Source organism: Mytilus edulis, chromosome 14 (genome assembly GCF_963676685.1).
Source record: "Mytilus edulis chromosome 14, xbMytEdul2.2, whole genome shotgun sequence".
NCBI classification, from domain to species: domain Eukaryota; kingdom Metazoa; phylum Mollusca; class Bivalvia; order Mytilida; family Mytilidae; genus Mytilus; species Mytilus edulis.
This window is the reverse complement of record NC_092357.1, coordinates 17589719-17617553: the sequence shown is the minus strand read 5'-3', so window position 1 is coordinate 17617553 and position 27835 is coordinate 17589719. Positions and strand designations below refer to the sequence as shown.

The 27835-nt window shown below is 31.5% G+C and overlaps 1 protein-coding gene across 1 annotated transcript; it reads left to right on the top strand.

Moving 5' to 3' along the window:
* LOC139503052 (cell division cycle protein 27 homolog) lies at positions 1–26244 on the top strand. Its single transcript, XM_071292726.1, has 20 exons — positions 1–130; positions 4251–4326; positions 4938–5085; positions 5854–5982; positions 6880–6977; positions 7425–7567; positions 9299–9483; positions 14323–14440; positions 15084–15178; positions 16013–16085; positions 16367–16562; positions 18618–18790; positions 20693–20845; positions 21516–21596; positions 21911–22038; positions 22662–22779; positions 23016–23144; positions 23851–23925; positions 24540–24696; positions 26004–26244. Exons 1-20 carry the CDS (start codon positions 107–109, stop codon positions 26090–26092), a joined length of 2388 nt encoding a protein of 795 aa, XP_071148827.1. The 5' UTR covers positions 1–106; the 3' UTR covers positions 26093–26244.
* Positions 26245–27835: the final 1591 nt, after the last annotated feature.

The window sequence follows — 27835 nt, the reverse complement described above, 5'->3', positions numbered from 1 at the left end:
CGCCCCTGTGACCCAAATATTATTGAAATCGAGGCGGTTAAAAAGAATGAATACAATCAACGAAAGTGTGAAAGACAGGGCAAATAAAACGTAAAATAGAAGTAATATGTTACTTCAAGAACCCGTACAGGTATGAAAACTGACAATGCTATTAGATGACTAAATATACCTACCCAAAATAAGTCACATTTCCTGTAAATAAAGTGTATTAGAGCTAAAAAACAGAACAACTAAAAGTGACATGAATCCATATAAACAGGTGTCTTATTGTTATTCGTAGATTTCCTCCTTTTTAACGATTTGAATTAAATTCATTCAAAATTGAATTGGCACCAGCAGTGTTCACATGAAGAAATTTATTGGCATCAGAAATATATGATGAGCCTGACAGTCTCAACTGAACTTGAGACCATTGTCTTGATAGTTGGCAAGGACCAGTCTGCTCAGAAATTCAGCTTTTTTCTTCAAAATTCCCAATTGCAACATCCTATCAAATCACTCTCTCTACATGCAAATGAATCAGCAATTACACACATGATTAGTCTTCAAATATTATCAGTCTGGGGTAACCATGATCATGATAACAACATCAGAACATCAACAATTTTGATTTGTCCCTCTATAAAAAAAAGTCGCTGTCGCGTAAATTTGGCACCATGTTTTTTGTTAAAATTTTCTTGAATATAGACCGTGTTTACTAAAGAACATGTTTTTCAATTAGCGGAAGAAAAATCCTGTCCAAATAACCACTGCAGTCCTACCTTTTATTGTGTTTGCACTGTATAATCCTGACCTTCACATAATCCAGGATTATTTTGTATGGTGGAATCCGACATTGTTATTGCCGGAAGTGTTGCCGTGGAGTTCCACGTGCTCTCCATTTTCTTGTGTCTCTTGGAGCTTTTTGTCATCTTTATGTAAAAAGCACGGGAAATTGTATCATCAATGACAATGATCTTACTGGAGAATAACGAATGTTATGGAACAAGGGATCCTCATAGAAACCAAGATGGCAGTTTTACAATGTAAATAATCTTAAAAATTTGAAGGTCAGGATTATACAGTGCAAACACAATAAAAAGTAAGACCGTAGTGGATATTTGGACTGGATTTAACTTTCACTAAATAAAAACATCATCTTGAATAAACACGGCTGATATTTAAAAAAATTTTAACAAAAAAACATGGTGCCAATTTTACGTGATCGTGATGGCGACTATAGTCTAGTCCAAATATTCATGATATTTATGAGTCTTGCAATGCTATTTCAAATAATTACACAAGGCTATTTTGATTTTCTTCTGAGACATCTTTCTACGATGTCATAACGCTGAAGCCATTTTTAGTGTCTTCTGAAGGCTTATGGTGCCGACTTTAAAATCATTAATCCTCTGTATGCCGCATTCGTTTCTGTGTATTACAATTTCATAACAACTTCTGATTCCAGACATCGATTTTAATGCATGATTATGCATTTGAATCATTTAATTTGTAAATTAGGATTGAAAAACAATCACTATCGTAAATGTGTATCCTTTTATTTATGTTAATTATTAGATTTCATCTCTTCTACATGAACGTTATTTGTTTATTTGTAACCGGATGTTTTTACTGTAGATATTTGTAGTACGCATGCATGAATTTAGTATCGGGACAACTCGCCCTGTTTACATGTTCGCCCTTGAAGTTACGAATTTGCAATCTTGTAGACAAGAAGATTTTGTTTTTAATAAATAAAAGGGATCTATTTCTTATTAAATTGTTGTCTTTATTCATTGTTTTCCTTTGTCATGTGAATTAGATACCCTTTTACTTCAAATGGTTTGAATCTATTTATAAAATTATTCAAGACTCAGTTGACAAGAGCAGTCAGTACGTTGCTGTTGGGAGAATTTTTATTAAACTCTAAATGCTTATAGAATATGAAATATAATCTAAACTGAATGTACCTCCTTCTGAATAATTTATTGCAATATAAATATAAATCCCTTTTGATAAGAGAAATCTGACTTTTGTCAGAAATATTTTTTTCACATGTGCAAAGGTAATCACGTGTGGCGGCCATATTAGTTTGTTTACAAATTTGTTAAGAAGCCTCTAGAACCATGACCTAACCATAAATAGTCTTCCGAAAACTTAAACTTTATGCAATACTATTTTATCAATCATGATTATTTTCATAAATTTAAATTTGATTATTTAAAGAAATAAAATTATAACAATTACCATTTTAGATTAGAGATTCTCCACAGACATGCTTTGATCTATTTATAGCCAAATTAGTTTACCTGTGTGAAAATGTAAATAATGGATATTTAATTTGTTTACTAAACAAGTAAAGACAAACTATGGATGGGAGATAATAATTCACATAAATATTTCAGGACATTTGACTTATTTTAATAAATATAGGATTTAAAAACTGCAAGTGCAAACAAATTCAATCATTACATAATCAGCTGATAATTTTTTAAGCAACCATCGTGGTGATGTAACTGATAAAAAACACTCCATCAGTCCTCCAGCCCTTTCACATATTAAGCAATATATCTGCTTAATTATTATTGCAGAATATTCAATGAATATACATTCATCGTCTAATTGAATATATCGGGTAATCTGATATTTTTAGCTGACATTTTGGGTATCCGGTTGGCCGGAGTCTACTGTACTACCTTAAAGTAAAATTTTTAAGATTTTTAACTCAAAAGTGGGAAAATTCATTATATTTGGAACAACTTTTCTAAATGAGGGGTCAAATTAATAAAGAAGATATATAACATGTATAAGTTAAGAAACATCACAAAATTCTTTTGACATGTTTTGACCATTTAATACTTAATAGATGCATAGTTCTTGGGGAAAAGTTTCATCAAATAATATGAATATAAAGGTGCTCATTTTTTACAGTGGGTTGTAATGTTCTTCCAGTGAGGGTTACCCCTCATTTGGAGTGTTGTTCCCAACCTGTTAAAAGTCCATCTTTGTGCATAATTCAAAATTGGAAATTTCTACAAGCCATGATCTAATATTCTTACACAAATAGATAAACCCTGATCTGCTAGCTACTTGTTCATCTTTTCTACCGATTTAATAACTAGAATCATGCAAACAGACTTAAGAAAAAGACATGCAAGTTTATCATACAAATATGACACTTTTTCTAGACAATCCAGATCGTGCAAAATACTTTGCTAAAAATTGTAACGTTTGAAATTGTTGTTGCGCACTAAAAAAAACCATGAGAACTTTCAAAAGTTGGCGGGTATGTAACAAGTCTTACTATCTTTATGCCCCATTTATGGGCATTATGTTTTCTGGTTTGTCCGCCCATCCTGCTTCAGGTTAAAGTTTATGGTCGAGGTAGTTTTTGATGAACTTGAAATCCAATTAACTTGAAACTTAGAAATCGTCACATGTGTTTCTTATGATATGATCTTTCTAATTTACCGCCAAGTTAAACATGTTTTTACCTAATTTTCACAGTCCACTGAACATAGAAAATGATTGTAGGGATGGGAAATCCATTTACTTATGACACATTCTTGTTTGAAGAAAAAAAATACATCATAATAAAAATGGAACAAAGCAGCCAGGGTTAGTGGGGCTGCTTTTATGGTAATTCAAGTTACCTTTTATTCACCTTCTTCCACCTCAGAGCTATCAGCTCTTTGATTACATCTTGACTTTGAGAAAGAATTTTTCTTTGGGGGGGAGGGACCTTGAGAACAAATTTTGGCATGTATTCATCATTGCCAGCTAGTTAATTTTACACAGTTACAAAGTCTTACATGTACCTTTTTTGTGCTTATCGATGCAAAATATTCCAAAAATACCCAAAAGAAATGATAAAATAAGAAACGATTGAGGTTGGCAAATATTTATTTTGTTTTCAAAATGGTTTTCAAGAATTTCCAAGAAATGTCACTTCCAGTAAATATAAACATGATAAATGATTAAACTAGTAAAAATTTGATGGACCTGAATTTCAAGAACATTGAATTTTCAGTATCCATAAAATTCAGGTCTGTCAAATTTACCAAGTTTAATATTTTTAGTCTTTTTCCCTGAAATCTGAGTAGGGTTCTGATCCTTTTAAAAATCTCCTTGACACTAAAACACATGTAAATCAAACATATAAAGTCAAATGATTCATGATTAAAATAAATAAGTTGAATTCATTTTTTACTACATATTGGGAAAACAACGATATAAACATGATAAACACAACATGAATTTGTCAATTTCAGGCAGCAATATGGGACTCCCTGAACCATTATGCCTATACAGATGCCACTTTCCTGGCTGAAAGATTATATGCAGAAGGTAAACATTATTTGAATTGTTAACAAAATTACATATAAATACTTTAAATTTCATTTATATATATTTGTTTCACAAACCACGCTGAGAGCTGTCACACATGCACTTACATGTACACATATACATGTACATGTATCATGTAATTCAAGTTTTCCATCGCTTTTGAAGAAAAAAAAATTACAAAAACTAACAGGATTTTTTTAATAATATTTTATTTACATGCAACTATTCTTCTTTATCAAATTGACAATTTTACCCAAAATATACCATTTGGAACAGTTGTAGGAGTTGCATTTCAAAGAGAACAGATATAATTTAACATGTTGAATAAAATTTTTTATTATAAATTACTTTTTGAATAAACATTTATCATGTTTGCAGGAAATGTTACAAATTACTAATTAAGTTTGTAGGAAATGTTACAAATTACAAATTTAGTTTATAGGAAATGTTACAAATTACAAATTAAGTTTGTAGGAAATGTTACAAATTACAAATTAAGTTTGCATTCTTTTCTAGTAAAAATCCATTAATTAATAAAGAATCTTTTCATTTAGATTTATTTTATCTCACTGCAAACAATTAAAAACTACTTTCATTTTATTTCATTTCAGTATCAAATGACGATGCCCTACACTTAGTTGCCACATGTTACTACAGAGCAGGCAAACCAATCAAAGCCTATATGATGTTACAGAAACATGGCTGCCCTACACCACAGTGTAAATATCTCCTGGCTAAATGCTGTATGGAAATGAATAAGTGAGTATCTTCCATTAAAAATTCAAGCTTTAAACATGTTAAATACTGTAAATTTAGAAATTATTGCAACGTTTTTGTTATTGCAAAAAATGCAACCGTGTTACAATCGCAATAATTTTAACTCACATTTTGATTTTTTTTTATATGGATTGAGCAGGATTCTTCTCAATATCGCAAAAATTGAAATCTCATTTTAGTCTTAAATAAAAACATGGCAATTATACATGTTATAAATGCACGCAATAATTTCTGATTATACAGTCATGACAGTATTTTTTTTAAATTTACCTTGTTAAATACAATTCATAATATGTCTAACTTATAGTTTAAAAATGTAGATCCTACATGTAAATGATACATGTATGTATCATTTTTACATAGGAAAGAAACCCAGATTTACATTGTAATAGCAATCTTAAAACACAAATAGTAGGTCAAGATAGGATGACTTGGTGCATTTTTGAAATGTGGGGTTGGATGGAGTTTGATAATTGTAATTTTAAAAAGTGCATTGATGAGTTAGGGCTATTCCAGAAAAACTTGTATGGGGGGTTGGAAGGCACTTTTTGTCAGCACCCGCCACCCAGACAATTGTTATTGAGACTTATAGTGCATTATAGTGTGAAAAGTTGCTCTGATACCCATCACCCATGTATTATTAATATAATGTGCCTTCCAACCCCCCCATACATTTTTTTCTGGAATAGCCCTTATGAGCGAGACATCTGTTGTTTTATTCATTTCTATTTTCATCAATTTTATTTCCAGGCTACCGGAAGCTGAAAGTGTACTTGCAGGAAATATAGTAAATGCTAAACCTAAAACCCATGAAGAAATTGAGAGTGAATTTGGTGGTATTGCATGTCATGTTTTCTCAACTCTTGGTGCTATGTATAGGTAAGATAGTCTTCACAATCATAATAAAGAAGAATATGTTGTATGATTGCCAATGAGACAACTCTTCACAAGAGACCAAATAACACTATTGTTCACCTCACGGCGTGCAACAGAAAGCAACTCAATACCGCATAGTGACCAATGTAAAACATTTCAAACAAGAAAACAAGTTGCTGAATTAAATAAATGGTATATTTAACAATGTTTACAGATTATATGCCAATTTAACATGCCAAGGATCTGTTCTGGACAGTTTTTTCGCACTTCTCCCTACATTGCCCTTTTCTGCTGACGCAATGTTAATTAATCATCAATCAGTCATTGACATTATTATAGAGGTTGGAAACTACCAGTATTAATATGCTATTCTAATAGCACTCTTTCATTAAAAGTCAAATGCTAATTCCAATAAATATCATGAATATGGGGTACACTGGCTTGATGTTACAATTAAAACAGGTTGACCAGCTATGTGTAAAATGACGCTTGAAGCCTTGAAATCAAAATGGACATATCTCATAATCTGTGGCAGTTGCTCACCATGAAATGCAATAAAAATCAATATTAAATTAAGTCTATTTGTATTTGTACACTTTGATTAGAATAGAAAGAGCTACTGGTGTAAGTGTCTTATAGGGCTTCTGTGACTATCAAGTGTTCAAATTTTTCTATGAGATTGAACAATAATTCTCTAAGGTCTTTTTTTGAAGCTCCACCATTACTCAGTGTAAAGATTTTGACAAATAAAATGTTTACATATATACCTGTATTAAAATGAGCTTAGAGCTTAACATGAAGAAACTGTTTCTACTTTTAATGAAATTGAACTACACAACTTTTATTTACAAATTTGATCTGTCTAAAGTATTATGAATATATATTTTTGTCATATTTCAGTAAAACAGAAAGAATATCAAAAGCCATAGAATGTTATCGTAGGAGTTTGAAGTTGAATCCTTTATTGTGGTCTTCATTTGAGAGACTTTGTCAGTTAGGTAAGTCTTAGTCACATTTGGTTAAAATACACCATATAAATAAAATTGAGAATAGAAATGGGGAATGTGTCAAGGAGACAACAACCCGAGTATAGAGCTTAAAACAGCCAAAGGACACCAATGAGTCTTCAACAGTTACACAGCGAGAAAATCCTACAGCTGGAGGTTGACCTTTTTTAAATCAATCGAAATTTTATTGAAATGTTTTGGACCACTATCTAACAGGTTAAAGTTCAATTTTTGTTGTTTTTATTTTTACTGTTCCATATACTGAAAGTTGGTTTTTTTTGTCCTTTTTCTCTTTTATCATTCCAGAAATATACATTATATCAAAATTTGTGGTTTCTGGATGATACATGATAAACACTTTAGATGCACAAAATTTATAAAGTATTATATATTCTTTTTTGTATGAAAATGTTCTTATTTCTTTGATTTATTTTTCAGGTGACAAGGCAGACCCAGTCCAAGTCTTTCATTGTATTTCTACTCCCATAGCAACTCAAGTCCCTACCATCAACATCCAGGCCCCTTTACAGAACCTTAATGATGTATTGACACCACAACCACTCATATCCACAGATAATCAGGTATGGTATAAATGTATTAATGATTGTAAACATACACACACACACTCAAGTCCCTACCATCAACATCCAGGCCCCTTTACAGAACCTTAATGATGTATTGACACCACAACCACTCATATCCACAGATAATCAGGTATGGTATAAATGTATTAATGATTGTAAACATACACACACACACTCAAGTCCCTACCATCAACATCCAGGCCCCTTTACAGAACCTTAATGATGTATTGACACCACAACCACTCATATCCACAGATAATCAGGTATGGTATAAATGTATTAATGATTGTAAACATACACACACACACTCAAGTCCCTACCATCAACATCCAGGCCCCTTTACAGAACCTTAATGATGTATTGACACCACAACCACTCATATCCACAGATAATCAGGTATGGTATAAATGTATTAATGATTGTAAACATACACACACTCAGTTTCCTTTCTATCAAAATTCAGGCCCCTTTACCGAAATTTAATGATGTATTGTCACCACAACCACTCATTTCCACAGATATTCAGGTATCAGTAGTATGAATTTATAGCATACAAATGTACAATCACTTATTACATGTATTAAATTACAAGCAACTAAGGCCCTTTTATCAGAACCTGTCAGATGAATTGACAAAAAAAAACACTCATGAGGACCATTTTGATGAGCTGAAGGCCTTGAGTAATTTTCTTGTCTGTAATTCTGTCACAAATTTATTGTTTCTAACATCATTATTCACCACTAGAAGAAGTTGTGTTCTGACCAACAACAAAAACTTCTTTGGAAGTTGAGAAAAATATGAAAAGTATCTAATATAGAGTTGATATTATTCAGCATGATAAAGCTAGAGCCTATTATCAACCTAGTGTTATTTGATATGAATTTATGGTCTCTTCAAGGTTTAAACAAAGATACAAAGTATACCTTTACCTTGTTCTCGACAGATTTTAGAGCTTTTGGAGAACAAGGTAAAGGTATAATTTGTATTTTTGTTTAAACCTTGAAGAGATCATAAATTCATATCAAATGACACTAGATTGCTAATAGGCAAAAAATAGTATTATCATGCTTTTCTCTAGTAATATAGAACAGAATTACTTCATATTTGGTCAGCAATTTGACAGTGATGAGTTGAAAATTATTAGCTCTTCATATCTGTCTAGCAACTTCTTAATATTTGTGATTATTACATTGGTTGCAATGAATTACATTGATTTCCAAGTGAAATAAAAACCGATAATTTCACATGTGAAACAAACGTGGTTATTTCACTCCTCTGACGTCATAAAACAATAGGCATTGTCATGACGTTAATAACGACGCCGACGGATCAAAACAAATTGTGAATGCGTAGAAAAAGATATAGTTCCTTACATTTTCTACTTTAATTTCATAAAAAAAACATTTGCCAATGTAATAAAAAGAATAACCAATCAAAGAATTCAAATATAAAAAAATATTCAACTTGTGACCTAACAACACTGATAATTAACTCATGCGCATTCATGAATTAATGTGTTGTTCCGTCACTCGTTGAATTCTCTATTTGAATTCTTCGATTAGTTATTCTATAAATACTTTTTATATTCCAGTATTTTGGATAAACTTTAAATTTCTTTGATTTATAATTGGGTGTATAATTGTTAGGATAAACAAAATAATGCATTGTTGTTCTTTTATTGTTTTATTGTGAATTAACAAATTAATGAGTTCATGTTTTTGTTTTCAGACACCACAACCTTTGATACAGAATAGTACCATGTCACATACACCAGAAAATTTCCCAGAAGCTACACAAATTAATGAAAAGTGTCCACGTGTCAGACGTGGGTCTCGCTTGAAAGATATTCCAGAACGATCAGACATTACCAAAAATATAATCAAACCATTGTTTCTTAGTCCTTTAACACCAAGGTAAATACATTTGTTGTCTCCCCTGTCAGACATCCAGGCAAAGGGGAAATTAGCAGAATAGCACTTGCCAATGGCTTTCTATAAAGAACTGTATATATTAGCTAAAAATAAAGCAGTGGCATACAATGTCAAATTTTTACAATCAATCCTGAGGATTTTGATTCGGTGCTGGAGGCTCAGTATTATGAATAATAAATCATTAAAATTCAGAAGGTAGAAGACCTTGATACTTCATATCTTATTTTAAATTTTACTGTGTGATGTGTTTTCACATCTTTGGCTTTGGGATGGCCATTAAGTTATATGTATGATTTTTGCAGATTGACTTTTTTTTTCATCTTTGATGCTTATATTTTTTGCTGAGCAAAATCTTTTTTCACTTTTTGTACACAATTATTTCCTGCATTTTGTGTTGCACTTATCTATAATACTGAAACAACGAGGTATAATTTGTTAGCCGTCATGGGGTAAAAACGACAAATCAAAGAATTCAACTATATATATAGCTAATATAGGACAATGGTGTTGATTAAAAATTACACCACTCCAGATCCTTTTGTTTTCCACATAATTAATATCGCCAATAATTAACAAATTCCAGGTTGAATCCAATACCAATACCAATAGTATATTCACCTGTTACCTATTACCTTATCTGTACTTCTGCATCTGACAGGCGCACCACCAATTGGTGTATTTAGGATTTGCTATATACACGGGTAATAATCACAGGATTGACACTACTAAACTCAATCACTGTCACATTGTTTCCTATTGTAGTATTTTAATCAGTATGACTTTATAAGATCTAAAAATCTAGACTTAAAATAAGGCGTATAGTTACAGTTACAGTTTCCAATTTGTTAGCCAGCATAACGTAAAACAGCAAATCAAATAATTCAACTTTATTTATAACTAATATAGGGGAATCAGTGTTCTCCCCAGAAATTTTGGATAGCATCACATTTTGCGTAAATAAAAATAACTGTATTTTTAGCTCACCTGGCCCGAAGGGCCAAGTGAGCTTTTCTCATCACTTGGCGTCCGGCGTCCGGCGTCCGTCGTCGTCCGTCGTCGTTAACTTTTACAAAAATCTTCTCCTCTGAAACTACTGGCCCAAATCAAACCAAACTTGGCCACAATCATCATTGGGGTATCTAGTTTAAAAATTTGTGGTGTGACCTGGTCAACCAACCAAGATGGCCGCCACGGCTAAAAATAGAACATAGGGGTAAAATGCAGTTTTTGGCTTATAACTAAAAAACCAAAGCATTTAGAGCAAATCTGACATGGGGTAAATATGTTTATCAGGTCAAGATCTATCTGCCCTGAAATTTTCAGATGAATCGGTCAATCGGTTGTTGGGTTGCTGCCCCTGAATTGGTAATTTTGAGGAAATTTTGCTGTTTTTGGTTATTATCTTGAATATTATTATAGATAGAGATAAACTGTAAACAGCAATAATGTTCAGCAAAGTAAGATCTACAAATAAGTCAACATGACCAAAATGGTCAGTTGACCCGTTTAGGAGTTATTGCCCTTTATAGTCAATTTTTAACCATTTTTCGTTAATTAAAGTAATCTTTTACAAAAATCTTCTCCTCTGAAACTACTGGGCCAAATTAATCCAAACTTGGCCACAATCATCTTTGGGGTAGCTAGTTTAAAAAATGTGTGGCGTGACCTGGTCAACCAACCAAGATGGCCGCCACGGCTAAAAATAGAACAAAGGGGTAAAATGCAGTTTTTGGCTTATAACTCAAAAACCAAAGCATCTAGAGCAAACATGACAAGAAGTTAAATTGTTAATCAAGTCAATATCTATCTGCCCTGAATTTTTCAGATGAATCGGTCAATCGGTTGTTGGGTTGCTGCCCCTGAATTGGTAATTTTGAGGAAATTTTGGTGTTTTTGGTTATTATCTTGAATATATTATAGATAGAGATAAATTGTAAACTGCAATAATGTTCAGCAAAGTAAGATCTACAAATAAGTCAACATGACCAAAATGGTCAGTTGACCCCTTTAGGAGTTATTGCCCTTTATAGTCAATCTTTAACCATTTTTCATAAATCTAAGTAATCTTTTACAAAATCTCCACTGAAACTACTAGGCCACAATCATCTTTGGGGTATCTAGTTTGAAAAATGTGTCCGATGACCTGGCCATTCAACCAAGATGGCCGCCACGGCTAAAAATAGAACATAGGGGTAAAATGCAGTTTTTGGCTTATAACTATGAAACCAAAGCATCTAGAGCAAATCTGACAAGAAGTTAAATTGTTAATCAAGTCAATATCTATCTGCCCTGAATTTTTCAGATGAATTGGACAACTGGTTGTTGGGTTGCTGCCCTCCAATTGGTAATTTTTAAAGAAATTTTGCCGTTTTTGGTTATCTTGAATACTATTATAGATAGCGATAAACTGTAAACAGCAATAATGTTCAGCAAAGTAAGATCTACAAATAAGTCAACATGACCTAAATGGTCAATTGACCCCTTAAGGAGTTATTGTCCTTTATAGTCAATTTTTAACAATTTTCATTAATTTGGTAAATTTATGTAAATTTTTACCAAATATAGTTCTCTGTTACTAATGGGCAAAGTTCATTATAGATATAATTGTAAGAAGCAAAATCGTTCAGTAAAGTAAGAACTTCAAACACATCACCATCACCAAAATAGAATTTTGTCATGAATCCATTTGTGTCCTTTGTTTAATATGCACATAGACCAAGGTGAGCGACACAGGCTCTTTAGAGCCTCTAGTTTTTAATTTCGTTTGTCGCGTCGCGTTGATGCTCTATTTCTTTAATATGTTTAAGTTTATATTGTTCAATTCATAACTGAGAATACAATTAAACTATAACCACAAAAACAGTTGTTTCAGTTTATGTTTTCTTTATTCATTTATAGTTACAGAATTATTTTTTTTCTCTTGTGCCAAATAAAAATAAATATGTGGTTTCAATTACCCAACAATAAGTCAAATGAATGAATAGTTCATTATAGATCAACCTGTATATATACAAAACTAAATATCTAGTACACAAAATTAACTATTTTTTATAGTATATCAAGTAAAGATAAAGTAGCAAAAGTAGCAAAAAAAAATCAATTTAAAAACTTTTTTTTATCATGTTTATGAAATTCATTGTTTCATGGCACTTAATGAATTAGTTCCAGTTGTTTCTTATTTTTACATAAAAATGATATGTATTTTTAACAAAGTCATCTAACAAATAGTCTGTTAAAGCATAGTATTCTCTCTTGGTATATTTTTTCTGTCTACTGTCCATCTGTTGTCATTATCGTGAAAATGCGGATTTTTGTCATATCTGGTCCGGTTCCGATCCGTAGTTTACACAAAAATGTGCAATGGCGGCCGTAGAAAAATTTACGAAAATGAGTCCGAGAATAAACATTGTTTGACAAGAGATTGTAAATGAATAAGACGCTTTTAATGCATTAAATGGATTAAACATAAACTTAAGCCAATTATGATAACTTTTTAAAGAAGTATTAAACTTATTTTAGCTCTAAACCAAAATTCTCGCTCTCGTATTTAAATACCGGAAGAGAAAGAAAGTAATTTTTGGAGAGTTGCACAAATAAACGACCTTTTTTAAAAAAAATAAAAATTGTTTCAATCTTTGAAGTTTCGTAATACAAAACGTAGATTTTGAATTGTTTTGTGATTGCATTTTTCCATGTCGAAATTGGTTATTGTAGACACGTGGTATTAGTCGTGTCTCAAGTGTCAGCTTGGGATATTCGCATCCAAACAGTTATCACCCTGAGGGCAATTAACACCTAGCTATTTAATCTCTTAATTGCCTTTAGTGACCGACTTAAAGGGATTACAATTAAAGGTGATATAATTTTTATGATCATAATCGATAATAGATGAAAGTTCAAAATTGAGGACAAGTAAAATAATTATAGCGTCACGGGAATAATTATAGCGTCGCGGGAATTATTATAGCATCACGGTGAAAAAATATAGCGTCGCGGTACCTGTACGGCCTGGGGAGAACACTGGGAATGCTGTTGATTAAAAATTACTCCATTCCAGGCCCTTTTGTTTTCCAAATGATTGATATTACCAATAATTGATAAGTTCCAGGTCGACGGGTTCAAACAGAAAGATTTTAAAAGCAGAGAAAACTGTGCATCTTATACATGTTATAATTAGCATGACTTTATCAGATGACAAAACCAATACTTAAAATCCAGGCTAATATAAGGCTTACTCATAGTTATCTACTTTAATTCAGTCATGGACCTGCGATATCACGGGTGTGTTTTAGTATATTCTATTTTGAACAAATGTAATGTTCCTCAATAGGAAGCTCAGTATAATTTTGTTTAAACTCTCCAATCCTTCAGAGAATTGACAAGATGAATAGTATAACTGAAGTTTATATATATTTGCTGTAGTCTTCATATATAGAAATTAGAACAAAAGCCCAAACTTTACTATAAAACAGAAAAATAATGAGATATGCATTTTTTTGTTGATCACATAATGATATGATATGTAAAACAATACATAAGGCGTACATTATTTTTAAACACAAAAAAAGAATAATGGGAACAACATATGACAATATTTTACATTATAATAGATAAAAAATTCCAAATCATACTAGAAAAAAACAAAATATGAGTTATTTTCGCAGCATCATTGCTAATTTTTGGTAATGTACATTTACTGATTGTCATGAACTCAGTTCAAGTGGTTATAGTCAATCCAAGGATAAGGAATTATTGTTAATAACAAAAAAGAACAGGTTGTACAAATATTATATATACATGCTATATGTTCCTACATTTCAGTTTTGGGTTTTTACCTCTGGACACACCCAGTCCAGGTGGACCTGGGAACATTCCATATGATACACCTTCACCAATGATGGAGAACACACTCAGAGCTCCAGGAGCACCGAGACGAACAGTAAGTACTAGGAAAGGAGATCTGTACCCATAGACAACTAGGCTGAGAGTTATGAATACTGGCACCTCAAATTTTTCTTATAATAGCAAAAGAGATTCTGTAAACCAACTAATGTTTGCAGGTGTTTTATTTCTGTGACTTTAGCAAGTAAAAACATTTAAATTGTTAGGCACATGTATCTTTCCTTATATAAATACAGAAAGTTAAAAAATCTCAAAAAATCAATGTCTGCAAAATTCTCTAGAAAGGGATTAATGTGGAAAATGTTTGGGTACAGTACTTTTTCTATACAGAGACCTTTCTTGTTAAACAAAAAACAAAGTTTAGATTTCTGAAGTTGAGATCTCAACTGAATAATAGACAACATTGGCTTTTACCACCAGCTTAATTGAAAGTTCTATGGACACTTTACAAATGGAATAAATTCCAAACAATAGAAGTACCTTGTCAAACATTTAGGTTTAGCAAGAGAGTGTGTTAGTTCACCCTTTCAGAATCTATATCATTCTTGGAAACAGTTTCAAAAGCAGATACAAGTGAGCCATAGCCCATAAGAAACAAATATGTATGTTTTGTTTAAATTAATCCATGTTTATAGCTGCTTTCATGCAAATTTTATGTATGACAATATTTCTATTTTTAGGTTTCAGTGAGAGGATCCCAGAATCACCCAGTACCTCCACCAGTGTTAAATTTTTCGGGAAATAATACAAATACTAGAGAAAATCAACCAGCTGGGTAAGAATTTAACCTCTGTTACAGTAATTATTTAAAATACTGTGGAGTCATTTATTTTCGTGGGTACCAATTTCGTGGATTGAAGAAAACTTACATGTTCGTGGATATTTAATTTCATGGTTTTGCCAAAAAATGCAACACGCCTACGGAAAATTTGATATTTGTTGAACATTTAATTTTCTGGTTCCCCTGTTCCCACGAAATCCGTGAAAATTGGTATCCAATGAATAATAATGAATGGTACAGTAGATACTTTAAGAATGTGATTATAATGGATATCTTATTTCATTGTCTATAAATTGTATATTAAAATTGCAATAAATATTGTTTTTTTTTTTAATTCATGATGCTAGTTAGAGGTATAATGATATACTAGATAAACAAAAATTGTAAATATTACCCTTTTTCAGGAAATATTCAATTCAAATGTGGATATGTATTATTGTATTGTGAAGAAATATAATGCCATTTAGATGTAAAATATTTGCTAATAAATGTTAAAGTGTCCTGTTCATCACAAAGACACAAGAAGGAGAAAATGAAAAGCCTGATCTTTAATATTTGATTTTGAACTAGTATTATTTGTATTCTGAAACAAATATATATATTTCTAGATTTAAAAAAAAATCAAAATCGCTAGAATCTGTTCTTGATTAAATGCATTAGAGACATTTTCTTTAGACCTCAACCAGCCACGTTATAAAATAGAATAAAGAACTTCAGACTTAAAAAATAATATATATGATAAATGTCTTATTTCATGAAAAAAAAATGATATTATAGTTAAGAGAATTGTATTAAAAAAAAAACTATGAAAATGACCCTCTTTTTTAGCATTCAGAACAACCCCCCTCCAGTTAGGAGAAGTTCACGTTTGTTTGGTAGTAATAACTCAAGTTCTGTGAAGGTATGTATAGTCTTTTCTACATATACTGTATACTTTACTGAAAGAAACTTATTTAAAACTTTATTTTTTTCTCCAGCCATACAATATTTGACCAGAAGCTATTAGGGGAGTGTGTAGCAACTTTTTCTACCAATGATAATTGCACGGACTGAAAAAAAGCTTTTACAAATTAATTCAGTTAATCAAATATGGAATTAAGTACATGTGGTGTATTGCTGTTATTTGTCTAAAAGTATGTTTATTCTCATAATTTTTTTTTTTTTAATTAACTCTACTTTTAGGAAAACAACAAAAGTCATGGAACAAAAACACGTCTTCAGAGTCCAAAGGCTTTAGGCAGGAAGTCAAAAACCAGAAGCAGTAAATCTCAACAGGAACTCAATAAAATAAATAAATCAGAACCTACCTTAGATTCTAAACCTGTTCCCCAGGTGCCAACACAAACTCAGATCTTACAAATGCAACAACAGTCTCTCAGTAAGTACATTATCTTTTTGTAAAAAATAGAAAAATAAGGTGATGTGGTAGAATTGACAATAACATTGATTGTTTATGAACTATGCACCAAATTATGTGGATTTTAGTAGTGTTGTCAAATCGTACACTTTTGCCTAACCGGTTACTCGGATAATCGTTCGACCGATTAACCGGTTAACCGGTAGTTTGAGTTGGTGCTTGTAGTACCCTACACTTAGATATAAGATGTGGTATGATAGTCAATTTGACAACCTTTCATCCAAGTCATAAATTTACGCTTTTGAATTGAAGTTTGTCCTCTGGCATTATAAGGCTTGTCTGTGAGGATTTCTGGCGAAGTTTGACGTTTAATAACCGACTACACCGTATCAACAAAAACGTTTGTACCAACTTTAGATTGAAAAATAAAAAAAAAAGACTTCTTGATCTCTTAGAATTGAATATGTCTGAAACTGATTATTCTTTCCTTTTCACTTGTTGTCTCCGAAAATGATGTGGAGTGTTTCAGTTTGAATGATTAATTATAAAAAAGAAGATGTGGTATGATTACCAATGAGACAATTCTCCACAAGAGATCACAATGACACAGACATTAAGAACTATAGTCACCGTACGGCCTGTTTCTTTACTTTGTTTGCATGTTACTCGTACTATCATGGATACATTGAGTACATTCACATTGGTTTGCATTTCACAATTTTTGAGTTAGCATTTCGTTTAAAGTAAGACTAAGCCTTGCACGACGGAGGTTGCACATTAGATGTAGGTTTATATCAGAAACGAAATAATGAAGTAAATCGTAAAATTTCATCGCATTACTGATTTAGAGTTACTGTTAAAAAAACATGTATACTAATTATGTTTCTTTAAGATCCTGCCCCGAGCTGAGAAACAAGTTCTAATTAATTTTATGTTCTTATGATTAACAATAAAAATCAATCTACTGAACAATTGATCTGTCAAATTAATTACCACGACGACAATTTTTAAATAAAACCTAACTATTCAATGATTTCAATACAAATTCATATCAAATCTATCAAAATTGAAAAAAAGTCCGGTTAACCGGTTAGCGTTTTTGGTATTCGGTATTCGGTCGTTCGACCGGTTAACCGGTTAACCGGTTAACCGTTGACAACACTAGATTTTAGTAATTATAGGTTACCATTCTGCCTTATAAAGAGAATAACCCATACAATATAGTTAGCTGTAAAAGACCTAGATGTAAACAAATTAATTGAGAAAACAAATGCCAGATTTATACCAATACAATTTAGGGCTATTCCAGAAAATAATGTTTTTGGGGGAGGGGGGTTGGGGGTTGGAAGGCAGTTTTTGTCAGCACCCGCCACCCAGACAATTGTAATTGAGAATTATAGTGCATAATAGTGTGAAAAGTTGCTCTGATACCTATCACCCATGTATTATTAATATAATGTGCCTTCAAACCCCCAACCTCCAGACATGTGCCAGACATGAACCAATAGCAACCATTGTATTACAGTTTCCTGACTCAGGACAGACACATACATGATGTATGTACACTATAGCTAAATGTTGTTTAAACATTTTCAACTGTTCTTTTGGAAGTGAACTCAGAATGGACAAAAGTTTTATATTGTCCCCTGCAAACTTGAAATGTTTTGCATAATTTTAACATATTGCCTATCTGATGTGCACTATCATGATTATACTATCAAAATTACATAGATGAGATATATTTTTGCATAAATATTTTATTTCAGGGCAGATGGAAACAAAAGAAAAACATCTTTGTGTGTAATTGTACTTTATAAAAATCAAGCATGTTGTTACAACAAAAACTGTTAAAATGTATGGATAATTAAAGGAATATTACATTGGTGTAGTTGAGATTTGAAGTCTACTCAAATTCAAATGACACAAAATTTATTGTTTAAATAATATTTTGAAATAACTATATAATATTTCAGTTTTTGTGATGAAACTAAGAGTTGGTCAGGAGAAAGGAATCAAACATACATTTTTAGTGGCATTAAACACAGTTATTAATTTAATGTGTATATTTATTTGTAGCTGGTATTTTACATCTCCTACAATGTATTGGTAAAGCTTACCAAGCCCTGTCACAATATGATTGTAAAAAGGCTATAGAAATGTATGAAGATCTTCCCATACACCAGTATAACACTGCTTATGTCCTTTGTCAGCTAGGCAGGGCATACTTTGAATTATCGGAATATCAAAATGTAAGTACAAATCTAATAACAAAACTTATTTACTCTATTGTGCAAAATTACAAGATACATAATAGACCCAAGAAGATTTTATTTAAGTGCCAACATTGGCCAATGAGACAACTATCCCTCCAAGTTAACATATATTATAATCTATTGATTTTGGGTAATTTCATTGTCAGGGTTTCCCCTGGGTCAATTATTTTTTTCGCCACCTCTTTCGCTAAAACAATATATTTTTCGCCACTTTATTATTTTTTTCGCCAAGTAACATAACTATATTTTTCGTTTAAAATTTATCTTTTTTTCCTACCCCCCCCCCCCCCCCCCCCCCCTCCTTTTCCCTTAAATAAGGTGATTTTGCCCCATTCTGTCAAACTTATTTTAGAGTCTTCATTTAATGAATAAACACTAAAAAGTTACTTTAAAACAACAAATTTTGTTTTTAACATAAAAGGGAAAAATATTCATTGTATTATAAACATTTTTCTAAATGAGGGGGCCACTTTACTTTTAATAATAAAGAAGATATAAGTCCTGGAATACAACAAAATTAATGGACATGTTTTGATTATATAATACCAGTATAGTTCGTAGGGAAAGTTTCTTTAAAAGAAAAATATTGATGTGCCCTTTTGTACTAAGAAGTGGTTTTTACAACAAAACAAAAGCTTTTATCACATGATATTTTGATCCCTCATTTCATGTGTTGTCATAACATTAAAGGGCTACTCTCATTCGAGGGGTTGTTCCCAACCTTTTGGATAGATTTCTTCATTACGACAGTTTTCTTTTCTTGACCATCGTAAATGAAAAAAGTTGAGACGTAAAACTATGCTTGAAACACACGTGTCACTCAAACGACTTTAAAGTAGTCTCCCTAATCAATTACCTATATTAAAGTCAAAGGATAATTAAAGTTTTAAATCGGAGATTTTTCTTGCTTATGAAATTTGTTCGTCACAACATCTTTCTTTTCTAAACTATCTTTAAAAGGAGAGGAGATGTCAAAAGTTTGCTTCAAACACGTGCGTCGCAAAAGTGGTAAATAAAATCTGTATGTGACATTAAGCGGAAGCCATTTAACCATATCATTTTGTCAAACAATTCAATCAACACCTTTATTAATTAGTCCTTTGTTGTCGATAGCTATAAAATGCAATCAGCTGATTATTGATTTTCTGTCCAAATCTTAATGAGGAGGTCAAGGTGAATTCCGAGTATTGTCTGATCGGGTAAAGTCCGAGAAACTCGAAAAAAGTAAATAAACAAGATGGAGGAAAATAAATCGTTCTATATATTTCTTTCGCCAAATTCTTTCGCAAATGACGAATTTTTATCGCCACAATTATTATTTTTTCGCTAATTGCGAAAATGGCGACCGCCAGCGGAAACCCTGTTCATTGTACAGCTAGATGATAATAACATAAAAACATTGGTTGGAAATCCATTGTGAAGAAAAATTTTAACCAACTGCATGAATTTTTGTTTACCTTTGAATATGTTATTTATAATGCATAATAGATTCTTTCATGGTGAATTAGACAAGCTAAATTTACTGCTTAATTTTGATGAAGCTTTGATGTATACTGTAAATTCTGAAAATTATTGCTTACATTACTTTCGTCATTTTCGTAGATTTTGTAGAATGAATATAATATGAGATTAACTTTTATTATTCAAGGAAGTATATATCTATATGTATATATATATATCAGATATAAGTACGGTATTATTGCGATACTTATTCAGTCACATTATTCACAAAACTCATGAAAAAACAGGCAATAATTTCTGAATTTACAGTATTTAGAAAACTATTGCAGAATTGCTGAAACTTTTGATTAGCAAATAATATAACTTTTAAATGTATCATTTAAGTTTATTTCATGAATAAATATTTTTATTTTTAAGGCTGAAAGGTTATTTGGTGAAGCAAGAAGTTTAGAACCTTATCATTTAGAAGGCATGGAAATATTCAGTACAACTTTGTGGCATTTACAACGGGAAGTAGAGTTATCTGCTCTTGCTCAAGAATTAACAGATATGGAAAAAAATTCCCCTGAGGTGAGATATAATCGTTGAAGTAAGAACAAATCAAAATTGAGAATTCTAGTTCATGTATAGGATAATTTTTGATTTATTACTAAAAAAAGATCCCTTATCCCTTTCTAGCCAACTAAACAGAAATTTATTTTCATAATTTTCTAATTATCCTTGTACAATGTATGGTTTCACTTATTTGAAAAATCCTAAATTTACATGTTCAATGCAAATTTTCTTCTCAGGCCATAAAAAGGATAGGTTTGTTTGCCCAAATGTTACCTACCCAGAATAAAAGCTGCCTATTCAAATTCTTTTATTGTCCTGATTTGAAGAAGTATTTTTTTAATCAGATAGGCATGAAGACTAATTAACAACCGATACTTCAATTTCTTTAGAAAAAAAAAAAATGCCTACCTACCTACCCACTGTCTAAATACCCACTGTCTAAACCTTGGGTAGGGTTTGGGCAAATCAAAATATATTTAATTGTGGCCTCAGGGAAAGAAACTTAATGTATTGCCATTAGAAATTAACTGGTTCACAGTGCTGAAAAATCTTTTGAAACATCCTTGAACATATTGTATGGGAATAATCTATGAGAAGCTAGTTAAAAAAAAAAAGTATTTTTTTGCATCTTATTGATGGTATTATTTCATCTTTTATTTCTACATTTCTATATGATTATCCATAGGCATGGTGTGCTACAGGGAACTGTTTTAGTTTACAAAAAGAACATGATACTGCCATTAAATTCTTCCAAAGAGCTATTCAGGTATAGTAACATAGATTTTATATTTATTAGTGTTTGGTTCATTACTGTTAACCTTGGTTAGAAACCAGGATTTAATACTAATCACTGTATGTTTTGTATGAAACTTCTATATTAAACTGTAATCACTTTTTTTTTTCTAAATAGAAAACTTATTAAAGTTATGCTTGAAGAATTTTGCCTCTTAAAATAAAATCAGATATTTAAATACTAGTGTTAATTACTACATGCAAATCAGTTAGTTCCTAGTATTTTTTTTTTCCTTCAGCAATTTTATTAATATATATATTAAAATTGTTTTGTGGATTTTTTTGCAGGTTGATCCTAATTTTGCCTATGCTTTTACATTACTTGGTCATGAGTATGTGTTCACTGAGGAATTAGACAAGGCTATGTCATGTTTTAGGAATGCTATACGGGTGGACCCACGTCATTTTAATGCATGGTAAGTAAATTACCATAAAAAAAAAATTAAAGAGTATATTTATGTTTTTATCATGTTTGTTGGGCCATCTGTCATTTTTGTTCCCTAGCTTTTGTAAAAAAAAAATGAGATGTGGATAATAAATGAGACAACTATCCAACTTTTTACCAATTACTAAAGAAAAAGGATGTAAACAACTACACATCATCTTACCAGATACTTAACCTCTGTATAAGTTTTACAACATCGTTAGTCTTGTGGTAGTGTGTTCGCCTTGAGTGTGGGAGGTCGTGGGTTTGAACTTTCTATTTTGCTATTTTCTGCTTAGCAGATGCTGCATTTAGGAGAATAATCAAAAGCTGGTCCGTTCGAAGTCAATATAATGTGTCTAGGAAGGGTGACATGTCTTCTTGCAGACTATTACCTTGTGAACTAGCACATTAAAAATCCAGCTAAGCATGTCAATTAGAGTTTTGACCCCAACTTCACAGTCCACTGAACTTAGAAAATGATAGTGCAAGTGGGGCAGCCATGTACTTTGTACACATTCTTGAAATTTTGTAACAATTAATCTCCCTATTATCTACCAAAAGTCATATTTTATGTACAGCAATAATAAAGTTCCATAACATTGTATATTTCAGGTATGGTGTAGGAATGATTTATTACAAGCAGGAGAAATTTGATTTTGCTGAAGTCCATTTTAGAAAAGCTTTACATATAAATCCTCACAGCGCTGCACTTCTTTGTCACATAGGGGTGGTAAGTTTATCATTCAGTATGTAAACTAACAAAGACATTGGTTGAATATTCAAAAATGACTCATATACAAATAAGAAGATTTGGTATGACAGCTATTTTATGATTTTTAAAGTGTACCCATTGATTTCATACTCTTGTTTTATATCTTTAAACAGGGCAAGTAAATTTTTGATATCTATTTATTATTCATCAAGACAAAAGGGTAGTGTCATTTCATATTTAATTTTTCTTTTCAGGTACAACATGCCCAACAGAAGTCAGAGAGTGCTTTATCAACCTTAAATAAAGCCATAGCAACAGATCCTAGAAACCCACTTTGTAAATTTCACAGGGCATCTATATTGTTTGCTAGTGATAAACATAATGTAAGTTATTATTCTTATGCTTCTTTGACCTCTTTTGTAAATTTCACAGGTCCACTATATTATTTGATAGTAAATATTCACTTTAATGCTGATTGTTGATGAGTTTGAAAACAAAAAGACTATGGTGTATCAAGTCAATGAAATGAAAGGAACAGAGCTGTTATTACCAAACTTTATCTAAAAGTATGAGTTACCTTCAACACACAGTAAAAACTCCAAGCTCAGGACATTTTGTTTTGTGTATAAAAACAATTGAAATGTTCCCCATCTAAGTATGAAAATAAATCTGTATGTATGTTATGGATAGAAGATGCATTGAGTTAAACATCCAACAAAACATTTGTTCATTTTATCAGGAGAAGTTATTGTATGATATGGATATGGATCATTTTGTATTAAACACATATTAAAGCACAACGTAACAGTATGCAGGCAGATATGTTTTTTTCTATCAAGATGTTTTATTTTGGCTCGGAGCCAATTAGTTTTGATTATGAAATTTGCTGGCATTGAGATAAACTAGTTTGGCATATATATTGTTGAGGTCACTACCCAGTCATGTGTTCAAGGCAATGTTATGAGTGAATTTTTAAATGCTTACTATGTTACTGCTAAAATAACTATTTAAAACATACATTTGATCACTATTATGTCAAAATTAAACCTACTTAAAACTAACTTGCAATTCTTTTGTTTGTTTTTACAGGAAGCTCTTAAAGAATTAGAAGAATTAAAACAAATAGTTCCTAAAGAATCTCTAGTCTACTTTTTAATTGGAAAGGTGAGAAAGTTAACAGACGACTATATTGCTAAGTGGGATTTTTGGCAACTTTTTATATCAGCCTCTATTCCATTTTAATGATATTGAAAAGTAGAAAGGGATGTTTTATTTTAAGACATTAGTTGTTGTGGGTCATTTGATGTGTCCATAATTACTCAAGGGAAATAACTGCTTGTTGGGGAATGTAGGAATTTAGGAAATCTCATCCTACTGACCCACTTTCATTTTTATGGAAAAACCCTTATAGATCTGGATTTAATGGAATAGACCCTATGCAATCAATTTTAAAATATTTTAAAAATTGATGGGAACTTCTATGATTTTTGTAGTCATTGAAAAATAAGACTAAGTCATATTTTCAAATAATGAGATTAAACTATCAGATGAAATCATTAGACATTTCTTTAAAATTACTGAAGCAAAAAGTCTTTGAAAATGGGAGATAACTCTACTCTAATATAACATTCAACAGAAGATCAATAATTGCATGGCATATGATTTAACCAATAGAACTCTAACATTCATCTAGGTAAATTTCCTCTAAAGGGAGATGGGATTTGGAATTTTGAAGATTCATTTTTCCTGGATAATTTACTTGACTGTTCTGTTTTCAGGTGCATAAAAAATTGGGTAATACACATTTTGCATTGATGAATTTCTCGTGGGCAATGGACTTGGATCCCAAAGGAATTAACAACCAGATTAAAGAGGCTATTGATAAACGTTATGTTACAGAGGATGATGAATCTTTAGCGAGGTTGAATGATACAGGTAATTATTTGAACATTAATGACCATGTCAGTACTGTTGTCAGTTAGATATGATGGATCAAAAACAAATAATAAATGTAATAGAACACATTGGAACTGTCACTGTGACAATGGAAAATATGTAAAATGTTGAAAACTTAATTTCAGAAATACTGCTAAACTGGTTTAAATGGGTTTACATAAAACTAACTTGACAAACTTAACACTTTCATTTTGTATTTGCATTGTGAAGTTTAAAAAGCCTGAAAGTCCAATCAAGGTCCATTTGCATAATTCTACTTAATCAATAGGATATTAAAAGTTAAAATTTTAAAAGATTAATGTCTGATAGAAAAAAAAATGATTTGTGTTTTGTGTTTGTAATGGTTTTTGGTATTTTTGTTGAAGAACTATGTATCAAAGATCTGACTGGAAGAAGTCAGTTATTTACCAAGAGAATCTAGGCAATATCAATTGTAGTATCTATGTTGTTCAAGCACTTTCTCATCTAGAAATTTTGAATGACATGAAAGCTTATAAAGTAAAGCACATATTGTTTTTGTGCACATGGATGCAGAGATTTTTATAATACAAATAATTTATATTTGGTGCATCAGATTATGCAGTAATCCTCCAAGACAATATATACAAGAGAGAAAAAAATATTAGCAAGATAAGATCTACAAATCAGTCAGCATAGATGAAATTGTCAGTTGTCTTCTTTTAGGAGTTATTGCTCTTAAATGAAAATTTATACCATTTTAGAGCTTTTAGTTGAGATTAATGGAAACTGTAAAAAAACACATGATCAGCAATACACAATCAACAAAAGATGAAATTTAAATTATGTATTTTATCAGGGGTCGAATTTTAGCTTTTTAGTGTACTGGCTGGCCAGACCAGTGGACTTTAGATCTACTGGTCCGGCTCCAAATTTACTGGTCCTGCAAAAATGACATTCATTTGATAACCACTTAAAGATATGACAGATGTTTAGTTTTATTTTCCTCAGCTGCTTTCCTCTTTTTTATTCCAAAAATAGCACCCCAATACCCTAAAAATAATTTCTCAGGTTTATTTTTTTGTAAACAAACCAAGATAGAGATGCAATCATTGATTTTATGAAAAATTTCTACTGGTCCGACACAAATTCTACTGGTACCGGACCACCGGACCAGCACCAATTTCAACCCCTGTTTTATTCAAGTCTACAATTTATGACCGCGGATATTGTTAGATGTAAATAGACCTAGGTGAGCGACACAGGATTTTTAGAGATTCTACTTTAGTTTCTGTTATCTACATGTACAAATATATTCTTATTTTTAGGTCTGGATGATGACATAGGACTAGAAGATGTTGTAGATGGGAATGAAGACTTACAATTACAGGCCATTGAAAGTGATGAAAGCTTGTGATAGTAGTCATGTGATTTTAGATTGTCTGAGTCAGAAAAACTCTTTATTCTGTATCGGAAAGATGCTTTTATGGAATGAAACTGCAGATGTGATAATGAACTTGTTATATTGAGAAATTATTAGTACATAGATAAATTAATTATGTAGAAGAATTATTTTTTAAAGCTCAATGCATTTTTATACGACCGCAAATTTTGAAAAAATTTTCGTCGTATATTGCTATCACGTTGGCGTCGGCGTCGTCGTCGTCGTCGTCGTCGTCGGCGGCGTCGTCGTCGTCGTCGTCGTCGTCCGGCGTCCGAATACTTTTAGTTTTCGCACTCTAACTTTAGTAAAAGTGAATGGAAATCTATGAAATTTTAACACAAGGTTTATGACCACAAAAGGAAGGTTGGTATTGATTTTGGGAGTTTTGGTCCCAACATTTTAGGAATTAGGGGCCAAAAAGGGCCCAAATAAGCATTTTCTTGGTTTTCGCACTATAACTTTAGTTTAAGTTAATAGAAATCTATGAAATTTTGACACAAGGTTTATGACCACAAAAGAACGGTTGGGATTGATTTTGGGAGTTTTGGTCTCAACAGTTTAGGAATTAGGGGCCAAAAAAGGGCCCAAATAAGCATTATTCTTGGTTTTCGCACAATAACATTAGTTTAAGTAAATAGAAATCAATGAAATTTAAACACAATGTTAATGACTACAAAAGGAAGGTTGGTATTGATTATGGGAGTTTAGGTCCCAACAGTTTAGGAATTAGGGGCCAAAAAGGGACCCAAATAAGCATTTTTCTTGGTTTTCGCACCATAATGTTAGTATAAGTAAATAGAAATCTATGAAAATTTAAACACAAGGTTTATGACCATAAAAGAAAGGTTGGGTTTGATTTTGGGAGTTTTGGTCCCAACATAATAAGGGGCCCAAAGGGTCCAAAATTAAACTTTTGTTTGATTTCATCAAAATTGAATAATTGGGGTTCTTTGATATGCTGAATCTAACTGTCATGACTGTGTATGTAGATTCTTAACTTTTGGTCCCGTTTTCAAATTGGTCTACATTAAGGTCCAAAGGGTCCAAAATTAAACTTAGTTTGATTTTGACAAAAAATGAATCAGTTAGGTTCTTTGATATGCTGAATCTAAAAATGTACTTAGATTCTTGATTATTGGCCCAGTTTTCAAGTTGGTCCAAATCGGGGTCCAAATTAAACTTTGTTTGATTTCATCAAAAATTGAATAAATGGGGTTCTTTGATATACCAAATCTAACTGTGTATGTAGATTCTTCATTTTTGGTCCTGTTTTCAAATTGGTCTACACTAAAGTCCAAAGGGTCCAAAATTAAACTTAGTCTGATTTTAACAAAAATTGAAATCTTGAAGTTCTTTGATATGCTGAATCCAAAAATGTACTTAGATTTTTTATTATGGGCCCAGTTTTCAAGTTGGTCCAAATCAGGATCTAAAATTATTATATTAAGTATTGTGCAATAGCAAGTCTTTTCAATTGCACAGTATTGCGCAATGGCAAGAAATATCTAATTGCACAATATTGTGAAATATCAAACTTTTTTTTAATTAGAGTTATCTTTCTTTGTCCAGAATAGTAAGCAAGAAATATCTAATTGCAAAATATTGTGCAATAGCAAGATTTTTTTTTATTGGAGTTATCTTTCTTTGTCCAGAATCAACTTAAATCTTTGTTATATACAATATACAATGTATATTCACTTTTTACTACCAACTGAT

Excerpts from the sequence above, each read along its gene's own strand:
- LOC139503052 (XM_071292726.1), top strand. The coding sequence starts at position 107 with ATGTTACTTCAAGAACCCGTACAG. Across the intron at positions 20,846-21,515 it reads TGGAAAAAAATTCCCCTGAG|GCATGGTGTGCTACAGGGAA; the intron begins GTGAGATATAAT and ends GATTATCCATAG. Across the intron at positions 24,697-26,003 it reads AGCGAGGTTGAATGATACAG|GTCTGGATGATGACATAGGA; the intron begins GTAATTATTTGA and ends TCTTATTTTTAG.